Genomic DNA, 12,035 nt, shown 5'->3' with positions numbered 1-12,035 from the left:
TTGGCCTGTTAAAACTGATAAGTATTGCTGTAAAATGTTTTGATATTCTAGCAATTATTTTGACTTTCGTACACAATACTTTTGATTATCGAACAGAAATTATTTTCAGATCTGGATTCAGCAAAATTGTTCTTTCCGTGTAGTCGACTCAATTAAAAATTATCGCGTCAATCTTTGTTTTTTTTTTTAAATAAAATGACGTAACGTTTCGTGACAATCGCGATAAAAGCTTCTCCGTTGAATTAATGCCCCGGAACGTTTCCAATGTTTTCGAACGTATCGAAATTCTCATCAGGTCTGTCTAACTTACGTTACGTCTTCGAATTCCGCGAGGCGAACGCGTACCGCTCGCGTTTCAAAACTGGGCAGTACTTAATTCCGATATTCGATATACGCGGACGGATCGGTAGGAAGTCTACTCCGTTGCCTTTTGCAACGTGGAATTTTGCAAGCTTGCCGCGAGTAGGGTTCACCGCTGAGTCGACCATTTCTCGGGGAAACTGCAATGCACACTCTTATCGGCGTAGTCGGGTTTGTAGGGACAACATTCTATTCGCGCCGCCGCCGCCGCCGCCGCCGCCGCCGCCGCCGCCGCCGCCGCGGACTTTCTATTTGCATTCTCTGTCACAAGTGTGAGAATCGATTCGAGTCTAATGCGTTCCGACTGTTTCAGCCCGCGGAAATATATAGGTATGTATATCAAGTCCGGGAAGGAAACGGCGGTGGGTCGCGCGCGCCGACGAAATCACTTTTACCACGATACCACGGTCGTTAATGAAAACTATGTAAGGTTTCTCGGACATGTTATCGGTATTATTACGGATATAATGAACCTGCAGTATAATTAATTCTCCCTCGGCAAAATCTTAACAAGAGATTTGTTCTGCAGCAGTTATTAAAATTGCGATGCCTCGAATACATTAACATTTAATTCTCGAGCAAAACGATTTAAAAAAAAAGCAGAAACTCATTTAAAATTAATCGGAAAATGGTTGCAACAATTCAATCATCACAGGCTATAATGGGCAGTCGTTGTAATTCACATTCCCGTAAAACGCAATTCGACGCACGTTTCTGCGGAGATTAATGTACCACAAGCAAGGAGATATGTACATCTTAATCAATGATTTCACGGTTTAATCGCAATCACGTCGTTGCTATATAACGGGCTCAGAGATGCGGCGGTTGTCTACTCATACTGTAAATAATACTCGTTAGCGTTAAAATGCATAGCGACTACTTAGCAATTCATACTTAATGATACATACGCATAATTAATGATACGACGATTGCGCATAAATCTTCGTGAAGAAGAGTCTTACGTTACAGTTGTTTTCTTTTTTGTATTATTTGTAAGCAATAATCGAAAGAAAAATATCATTGCGAAAATGTGCTGCGCTGTCGACTTCATTCTTCCTCCCCTCCCCGCCCCCCGATCCACCGTCAGTGTCATCCACTTTCGCTCGTTGGAATATGCATATCGCATGTAAGTAACGGAAATATCAGCATGCACGAATGGAGAATTGAAACAGGCGTGTCGAATGTTTGTTTATGATAAAATCACAGCCGTGGCCAAACATTCGTATAACGCAATGTAACTCTGTATGTAACCGTAGATGCATTTCCGCGTTCCTCCATAAATCTGCACTTATTGGAAGAGGAGAACACGCGACCGCATCCGTAATAATCAAATTCGTTACATACGTCGCACGTTACATGCGAGAGGCGCACTGATATAATTCATATTTTATTACGAAACGAAGAAAGTGTGAAGAGACACGGTTATTTATTATCTCGCCACATTAAAGCCGCATTACTTTAATTTAATACCAAGATTATAGATTAAGAAGCTGGTTTACTAAGAAAGTGAGCAGATCCTTACAGATAACAATTACGGCTCTCTTTCTCTCTCTCTCTCTCTCTCTCTCTCTCTCTCTCGCTCTCTCTCTCTCTGCAGTTTAATAGAAATTACGAACGCCACGGAATTTCTGCATCTGCGCGGGTGAAATATTACCTCGCACGACTTGATGGTGCCCGACGGTGGTTTGCAGCTGGACATGCGAACGTGCGATTTTTACGAGACCGAGAATAACGGGTCGACGCCCCTCCCCCCCGGGCGGCACGTCATTTTTCGCTTTTCGTGCAGCCGCGGCTGAATCACGCGGCGGTAGGCGCTTCCGCGAGAAGAAATTGGAAAAGTGGGAAAGGCGGCGGCGGCATCGTCGTCGTGCACGATGTATATAAACGTTCGTTACATCACGAAACGACGGCTACGTGTTATCCACCTGCGGCGTTTTCTCCGCTCCGATTATGAACCACGTGCCGCTGTGAAATCGCAATCGGCGCGATTCGCCCGTAAAAATAAAGACGAGATTATCCCTGCAGCGCGCGCAGTAACATCTCACGAGCGAGATCCCCGTGCCTCGCAAGAGAGAGAGAGAGGGCTCGCAAAAATAGCGATATTAATTGCAATTTTCCGAGTCATGCCACGAGAACGCTTTTATTATCGCGCACCGCAGTTCTGTCTGGCTTTATCTTTTCTATTCGCGGCTCGAAAGAATTGTTCCTGAAAAGGTTAAATAAATCTCATATGTATTGGGTTGCATCTCTCTTTATTCTCGTCACTCCGCGTATCTAATCAACGTCGATATGCATAATGACCATGTACGACATGTTAGTCTCGCTTGAAAGGTAATCTTAATGAAATGTCAATTCCGTACCAAACACTGCAGTTTCGTATATTATACGCACAGAATCTGCGCGCGCTTTCGTAATGTCGTTAATGATAAATTTCAGAATTTTTACGAACCCCTCGAAATGTATAATAAACTTTTACGACGAGGTTAGTAATTTAATAAACAAGGATATGCATTATATGCGCGACGTATATCGTATTCGATTTTGCGGTAAAAGTAGACTGCGAGCGCCTGGGTGAAAGTCATCGAAAATGAAAGGGTCGAGTGAAGTGTTAAATCAAACCACGCCAGACAGCCCCGTAAGTATGTTCGCGTGTACGTGTGAATGACCGTTGCTAAATATATTATCTAAGTTTTGAAACATGCACGCGCGCGTGCGTGGATACAATCGCGCGAAAGGAAATTGGATCGATGATTTATTATATTTTCGACGCCGCGTCGAGATGTATCACGTTCTATTAGCCGTTTTAATGCCAACGGCTGAACTTGCCGTTGCGAAATCTATAAACAAAGCTGTCCATTTCTATTAATGTAGGTATTAATGAGTGGTCTTAATTAAAAATAGATCATTTGTGCCAGTAGTGTATCAGGGGCAACTGTTTTCACTTTTTATTACTTCGCGCTAAAATCTTGCGTTAACGAGACGTGCAACCTTGAACTTAGTTTCAGTGGACCGTGATACCATAGGCCACGGTTTATTTATGGTTTTGCGGTTAACGCAAGTCGCAGATCGTTAGCGAAAGTTCCACTGCTTTCTAAACACGCTCTCTATTTTACTGGTAAAAGATGAGCGAGACAATGGCAGCTGTCATTTAACGACTGCGTATCTCAGTGTGTAGTGCAGAGAGTACCTTATTTCAGACTTCTATAAGAATCCACAAGTATCACCGCAACTATGTAATTGTCCTAAGTGGTACTTTACGATCGTGACGTGTTAAACGCGATAAATTAACAAAAGCATAAAAAACTTGTACTGCCATAAAACTTTTTATCAGGAAATGGATTGCAGTATACATTTATATATTAAAAAAAATGCTTTACGTACAAGAAAATTATAAATATTATTTTACATATTACGTTATACTTTATTTATAGTTTTACATACACAAGAAAATGAGAGGGAATTATATATAAAAAGATTATTAAAAGTAAGGAAAAAGATAAAAAAATAAATATATCTTATATATTAAATTGTTAATAAATAAATAAATACACACCTTAAGAAATTCCTTAATATATTACTTCCGGCATTCGCGATGGCAAAAAAGGATAACCGCTTGTAACAGCCGGACAGGTGGATGGAAATGTCATTAGTGAGTGTCAACGCGATTCAATCACGCGGAATAGACCGCTGCACGTACAGGATGACGGTTGTGCGCAATATCCTGTATCTTACACGATAGACACCAGAAGAATGTGACAACCATTCCTGTTTTTTGCCACTCTCACGGCGGATATAAATACGTAGATTGACATAACTTAACGGCGGCAGTTTATGTCACTTGTTAGATGCGCTACGTGCCCGACGCGATGCTAGTGAGCTAGCTCGCGATAGAACCGGTAACAAAGATGACAATTCCGGCCCACGTACATGCGCGCACGCGTGCACATGTATACGCAAAATCCTCTGAAGTAATCTAATTACAATAATTTCGTTATAATAATGAAAGCTTCACTTTCATTATATGCGAAGTCAGTTCCTCGCTTACGTCCTCGCGAACAATACGATTCCTAATGACGATAATATTAATATACCTCGTTATCTCTGACGAGAATCTGTCGTAATTAAGTTATATGATATCCCATCGCTTAGCACGTAATCCAACACCAATGTAAGCATGCAATTTATATGTGACGCAAACAGCTGTTATAATTATTAATTAAACCAGCAATCTAAAATTTTCCTAAAATGTACATTGCATTTTTATAATACATCGTACACTGTTATTAATCAAGTCATTATATTCAGAAATTTGATACGGAAAAAATATTTATTATAATTCGCGCATTTATTTTTATTCTTTAATCTATAAATTTGATTTTCGCTTTCTAAAATTATATCGGTCTTACCTCTTTTTGCAGATTCCTTTTAGACATTTATTCTGTGTGCCTCGACATCGATCATTATTCGCGTAGGAAGAGTTAATTTTCTTTTACAGCGTAGTTCCTGAAGCATTTCACCACGCCGCACAACGCCGTACGAAAGGTAGTATATTCGAGGCGTCGCGCATTATGACATCAATGAGTCAGTACCAACACATACCTAGTTGATTACGGATGGTAAAATATGTATTCAGGATGGGAAACATTTTGCGATGACTTAGTACTCCTTCGGAAATAATGAGCCTGTAAATTATAAAAACATTCGATCTACACGCATGATGAAATGGGACAGTGAGATTAATTCTCAGATATTTATATTTCTTTATGTTACTTAACAGTTTATACACTTTTCTTAGAAAATTCAAGTAATAAAATTTGAAACTGCCATGTTTAATAAAATATATTTTAAATGTGTGTAAAATGTTTTAAATAAATTTATTCTACTATAATTATTATGTCAGCATTTTTTTTCTTTCAGATATAAATTTCTTTTTCATAAATTTGTCAAAAATTTAAAATTAATTACATTTCATAAATTCACGTTCTAATATTTGTGTCACGCAAATTGTCCGATTACATATTAAGACATTTCGCAATATCCACTCGTGGTACCGTTTCAGCACGCCCGAATAACATGTTGCCGCAATAAGAAACAGCGCGGTCTCAATGGATTTTCGGCTGACGGTCGTAGGAAACGGAGCACGGACCTATGGTTTCCACGGGCGTAATGTGAGATCTTTCGTAGGTATAACAAAGTAGGTGTGTCAGTCGAAATATAATTGAGATAATGTGTAACCGGTAGTTGCGTTACGATTAACTTTCGTACCCGCTTTCTTTGGAAGAAACTAATCACACAATTGTCTAGATGTCTCAGCAAAATGAAAGCAAAAATTAAGATTATAATCAATAGAAATTTCTCAAGAACATTATAATTTGTAAAAAATAAAATTCTCGATAATCTTAAAAACTAAAAATTAAATAAAAATGATATGATAATTAATAACAGTTTCGTACTAAGCAACGTAAGAGTTGACTTCTGCCTAGCAAGAAACTCGTCGAGAAGTCTAATTAGAGTTATACAACGTTAAGAATTGCAGTGTTTTGGTGAATTAAGCTTCAAGAGCGTGAACCAGATAACGAGATCTAATTTTTTATTCAATTTCGAGCAAATTTTCCTCGGAAAAGAAATTTAATTTCAATTACGAAACCAACAACGAATAATTGTCAATCAATGAAGTCATTTCTAGAGAGCAGTCATACAATTTTAGTAATAATTTCTATTTATCAGAATTCTCTTCCTCCCCCCCCCCTCTCTCTCTCCCCTGCAGAAATTAAAAAAGGATGGACTTCGGATTTGTCAAGCAATTAGTAACAAAGAGAAAGTATTATAGTGTCTCCCGATATACATACCCTGTACACTTTTCCCGGATATCCTGCATATTTTAATTATTTAGATTTCAATAGGTCCGCCGAGAGAAAGAGAGGCAGAGAGACTCCGCGCGTGTCTGCGTTCGCGGACCTCGAGGTAGGGTCCGCCGAGAGAAAGAAAGGCAGAGAGATTTCGCGCGTGTCTGCGTTCGCGGACCTCGAGGTAGGGTCCGCCGCGAGAGACAATGATCCTCCCGGCGGAGGAAACGTGCGACGCGAGAGGTGAGATAGACAGCCGATACGTCCACGAACGCGAGGCATATCAAGGAGGCATCAAAAAAGTGAATACGAAACCCGGAGGAAATTGCATGATGTAATAATTGTCCTGTGGGAGTGCCTAGAGTGGAGCGAATACCACAATACCGGTGTTGCACACTATGGGAACTATTGTTACAGATTTTACAGTCTACTACTGTGCGCTCCTTGCCCGGCCGTCAACTCCCACGTGGCTTTCACTTGTCCCCGCGAAGCCAAACTTCTTCGTATGTTCCATTCTGTCAGGACATCACGCTCATTCCCTGCACGGTAAACGCGTTTCCGCTCCTTTACGTCGTCATTTGATCGATGCACTTTCTTCGCAAATTGCGTGATTTTTTTTTCAGACATTCAACAGTCTCTAGTCTAAGGCCGCAGTTGTATTAATATAATATTAAAAAAAATAAATAAATAAATAAACTAAAATGTATTTCTTCTAAATAAAATAAAATAAAATATATTTAGTCCTACGTAATTTGTAAAATCGTCAATTTATGTCAATATGATGGAATCGATAATTCATGTATATTTAATGAAAGAAAAGAGACAATCTTATAATTAAAGTAACTCAAGCAAGATGTAAAATTTAATCGCTAATCGAGTTAATTTGCTTAACAAAGGAAAAAAACACACAGTCGCTTTTCGCCACCCACATCGCGCAGCAATCGATCAGGTGACTTTTCCCGTGTCTTCAAGTCGTTGGAGACAATTTTTAGGTAATTTTGTGCGACAAAAGAATATATAATCGGGAGTAAACACAACCGCGAGTCTTTATTGTCGTGTATTATTTGTCGAAGCAGGCATAGAGGCGACGCGCGCGTCGCTTTGCGTTTTTACTAGCCGGGAAAGCTGTCATTCGGTATACCAGCGTCTTAATGAACGTTTAGGGGTCATCAAGGTTGAACGTGGCGGCGGCGCGACGCGGTGCGCCGTGGTAGGGGCGCGGCGGTGGTTGCCTATTGTGTCACCCTATATATAACGGCACCCGACACCCCACGCCGTATTAAGAACATTCACCGCATCCGCGGTAACATGGTTTCCAGTTCCAACAAGGTATATTGCCGAGTATTCCGAGCTGGCGCGAGTGCGCGAGAGTAACGTGTTTATGGTGCCCGCGATCCGCGTAAGAGAGAACGAAAGAGAGAGAAAGGAAGAAAGAGCGAGAGAAAGAGAGAGAGAGAGAGAGAGAGAGAGAGAGAGATCGATTTCGCTATCAATCTAAATGCGAGTGCTCGGCTAAACGTTCCGACGATTTTTTTTTTCGCAAAACGATATTGGTGCTCGTGGGAAAGTGCGCGCCTTGACGAACGACTGCACGCGATGTCTCGCCCATACGTTCCTCAAGATTTATTTCCTGAGAGAACGCTTTAGAGGAGACGCGAAATGTTGTAGAGTGACAAGTGCATCATTATGTGAATGTGAACGCGTATTACGAAAGTATTTCATTTTGAATACGTAAACGTCGAATAAGTTAAGAGCGCGCGATTTCGGCGCGGAAATCCAAATCGTTTCAAAATTCGTGTATTTACGATTCATCGCAATTTTTGGCACTTATTTACGTAATACATCAGCATCATGACTGTGTTCGCGTTACTGCGTCTTTTCTTCATACAGAAAAATCATCTTTCCTTTTAAGATGACGCCATGGCTGATGGCATTCCTCTGCCTGGTGACGGCCGGCTGCACGAACGTTACGGACCAGCAGCCATCGGAAACGAATCATGATCATCAAGTGGCGATCTTGAAGCAGATCAGAAAGGTGAACGAAGACGGCTCTTATACGTATGGCTACGAAGCCGGCGATGGATCATTCAAGGTAATTACGTGCGTAACTACTTAAGCGCGGCGTAATGTAACCGCGCCTATCGCCTGATTTTTTTTTCCAAGAATCATAAATTGCACCGCACAATAAGTTTCCCACAGTATCGGGTATTAATTAGACCGAACAATTCTTTTCATGTCTGATTACATTTAAAATAGCGATGTGTTAAGCAAACAATGCCAATGGCAATGTTAATTATATCAATGTCAACAGCTAACAGATAACTTGAAGTCACATAAAAATCTAATTGTGGCAGACAATTAGAAAAGATTACACAGATCTTGTTACATAATTATATCAATGTCAACAATAACTTGAATAGTCATATAAAAATCTAATTGTGGCAGGCAATTAGAAAAATTACATAGACTTCATTATATAATTTTATTTATACTTTTGTCTATAATTATAAATTTCTCAATGTTACTTTAACTAAATTAATAAATAGAGCGAATAATATGTGTAAATGTTTAAATTTAAATTATTATTCAATTTTGGAAATATCGTTTAAATAATTTTTAATTATGTTACTATTTAGTAAAGTGAATATAATTTTATTTATCATATTCGTACAAAACTATTTAATAAAAATATTTTTCACATTTATACTAATTGTAATAAAAACAAACAACAAATAAATAGTAAAAAGATTAATTCGTTCAAAACATTAAAATCACGCTACCCTTGTGAAGAATTGAACGGAAAATACTTGCTTTGTCAGGTCGAGAGTCGCGACGTTCTGGGCAACATTAAAGGCACGTTCGGTTTCGTCGACGCCGACGGCGAGATAAAGAGGGTCTCGTACTCCTCGTCGAACGGGACGGGCTTTAAAGCAACTACCATGTCGCCATTGCAGGAACACGTGTCGGTCGTGCAAAGTATACCACGCATTAATCGTACGTCAACCACGAAAAGACCGAGCATCGTGTACGCCACGTCGACGGAGTCGTCGACCAGGCCGTCAGTGGTACAGTCGATTCCTCGGACGAGGAAGCCGACTACCAGTACTACTACAACGACCACAAGCACCACTAGCACGGAGGCACCAAAGACGATATTTGGGCACTACTTGAAAGGCACGGCGAAGAGCAGACCGCGCTTCGTCATCAATGGCCAACAGAGACCGATCGTCATAGAAGAAGACACCGAAGACGAGGACTCGCAGATCAATCGACCCAGTACGGATGACAAGAGCGGCGCCTATCGAAGGATCATCTTTGCCAAGCGACCGATCGAGCACAGCCTCCCGCCGATCTCCGAGGATTTCGTGGAGAAGGAAGACGACGCCAAGATCACGACGGGGAACAACTTGAGGAGGCAGTTGCACGACGAGACAACCAAATCGAGTTCCGCCATTGTCGACGACGGCGACGATCATTCCGATGTCTACGGCGGTTCCTTGTCCACGACGCGCCCGTTGTTCACCACGTCGTCTCCGTCGCGCGTTCTCCAGAGGATTTCCACTACCTCGCGCACAGAACGACCGAAGTTCTTCGTTAATCGTCAAGAAAACCTGGGAGCGGGCGGTCGATTCGACAGTCCGAAGTACGAGGCGGAGACGAAGTCTCCCCAGGAGGAGCGCACGGCAACCACTCAGCAGATCTTGCTTCGCACTTCTACACCCAGAGTACCGACGGAGACCCGACAGGACTACGTCAGACAGGCCGCCGAGCCTGTCTTCGTGAGACCGCAGTCCGAGCAGTATCTGCGGGAATTGCCGCCTAGGCTACTCGTCCCGTCCCAGCAGGGCAACCTCGAGGAGGACGGAGGCGTCTACCGAGCGATACCGATCGGCAGGATCCTGCTGCGGCCTCCGCCGAATCATCAGCCGGTCTACTCGTCCACGACGGACGCCAACGTTCATTACCTGACGGAGAATCCCGTGCCCGATCCCGAGGACGAGGCGCGGATCGCGATAAACATGAACTACATGCGTCCGCGTCCCGTGCGACCGCTGATCTATCCGGATCCCGAGCAAAGAGGACGGCCGATTCTGCGACCGATTCCCGCGATAGCTCATCCTGAAGACAGGGACTATTCGACCACCACGCCCAGCGACTATCCTTCTTACCGGACCGGCGCACTGCCGCTGCCTCCGGAGCCGCCGAATCCGATCGCGCCGCCTCTGAGCCGACGAGACTTCCAGATGCTGCTGAGGAGGCTGCTGGTGAGCCAATACGGCGTGCAAGCCCTGCAATACCCGAAGAGCTTCCTCGAAGACGCCTTGTACGATCAGCAGCCGTATCCTTCGTACCCGGCGGGCTATCAGGCGCCGCTACCGCGATCCGAACTCGCGTACGACCAGCAGGCGCAGTACGGCGACCGAGTGCCCCTGAGACGTCCGCTGTACCCCCGGGCCCTCAGCCCGCTCTATCATCCCCAGTACGACGATTACCACGACAGATATCCCAAGAGAGTGTACAGGCAGAAATTCTACACGCAGGACGTGGCCGACGAGAACGACGAGGTTCTACCGGCGCCCATCAGGGAAGCCTTGCTGCTGCGAATGGTGAATCTGGCGATTAACACCGAACGTTCGACGATGGTTCCAACGACCATGATGACCACCACGACGCCGGCGTCAAGATACAGGAAGACCGGTCCAATCAGGAGCGTGCAGATCATTACGGACGACGAAGAGGAGGAAAAGGATATGAGAAAGAAGATGTAACGACAACGAGCGGGTTAGAAGTAGTTAGGCATTACGAAGAAATATCGCAAGTATAAAGTACGAATTAAATTATTGTAGAATTTTAACTAATTATTAAGATGTTCTTTTTTTTACAAGACGAGAAATACGTCCATTTTTACCATTACTAATTATCCTGGAACGGTATCGAATTTCTCACGATAGCATATTTAAGCATGACGAAGCGGCTTACGTCAACGATAACCTTTTTTCTTTCATAGTCGAACGAACGGATATGTCCGTCTGCGTGTAAAGACCAATGTCTTACACGCAACGGACGCACTTCGTGTCGTTAATGAATCGAATCGGTTTTGCGAAAGGGAAATCGTTGCTGCGCAGCCCGACCGATTTTCTGCACGATAGCTTCCCAACATCTGTTGACGCGCATATTTACCGTGGCATTAGAGTAGGTGCATCAGTGTGTACGACCGACTGAGAAATATTGTTAGCTAATTAAATTTCTTTTTCTTAAGCGCAGACATTATTTTCTCATACATTTATCTTCCAGGTATCGCATGACATTTTTCTCACGCTGCTGGGATCCGCGTTAAAAAAAACATGTCGTTTAAAAGTAATATGAGGGAAGAATGTTGAAATAACAAAATCACCAGTGAATGATATTCCAGTTGAGGAACAGCTTTAATTTGCAGTTGCATGATAATTATATTATGACGACTAGCATACGATAATTGTTATCCGGCTTGGAAAAATATATTTATATATCCCTTAGAAATCGAAAAATGGACGTTTATTGGTCAATAGTCAATCACTGGTGCATCTGTCCTAAGCGATTATTCGAATGAAATCTCTTTCACGAGAGATACCCTCTCCGTTAACACACGGACAACACACCAGCGAAAGCTCTAGATCCTAAGACATCTCTAGCGTGCCCCCCCTGCTTACGACTGTAAATACGGCGTTACGTAAGAGACATAGTGTGATATATACGCATCGAAATAAAGAAAGAGTCGGACGGTAGACGCCGAGGCGCTGTGTGAGAACTCATTTCATAAGTCCCTGAGAGTCGGCGTTACCGGGAAAG

General features: G+C 42.6%; 1 protein-coding gene across 1 annotated transcript; it reads left to right on the top strand.

Moving 5' to 3' along the window:
• Window positions 1–7,488: 7,488 nt before the first annotated feature.
• Window positions 7,489–11,971, top strand: LOC105449179. Its single transcript, XM_011688185.1, has 3 exons — window positions 7,489–7,535; window positions 8,119–8,298; window positions 9,026–11,971. The coding sequence occupies exons 1-3, from the start codon at window positions 7,515–7,517 to the stop codon at window positions 10,973–10,975; spliced, it is 2,151 nt and encodes a 716-aa protein (XP_011686487.1). The 5' UTR covers window positions 7,489–7,514; the 3' UTR covers window positions 10,976–11,971.
• Window positions 11,972–12,035: the final 64 nt, after the last annotated feature.

The sequence above is a fragment of the Wasmannia auropunctata genome, unplaced genomic scaffold (assembly GCF_000956235.1).
Source record: "Wasmannia auropunctata unplaced genomic scaffold, wasmannia.A_1.0 LD336076.1, whole genome shotgun sequence".
In the NCBI taxonomy this organism is placed as follows: Eukaryota; Metazoa; Arthropoda; class Insecta; order Hymenoptera; family Formicidae; genus Wasmannia; species Wasmannia auropunctata.
Note: the sequence above shows the minus strand (reverse complement) of the source record. Positions and strands in the feature narration are given on the sequence as shown.

Coding starts and splice junctions, on each gene's coding strand:
- LOC105449179 (XM_011688185.1), top strand. CDS start 7,515: ATGGTTTCCAGTTCCAACAAG. Junction 7,536..8,118: donor TGGTTTCCAGTTCCAACAAG/GTATATTGCCGA, acceptor TTTCCTTTTAAG/ATGACGCCATGGCTGATGGC. Junction 8,299..9,025: donor CCGGCGATGGATCATTCAAG/GTAATTACGTGC, acceptor TTGCTTTGTCAG/GTCGAGAGTCGCGACGTTCT.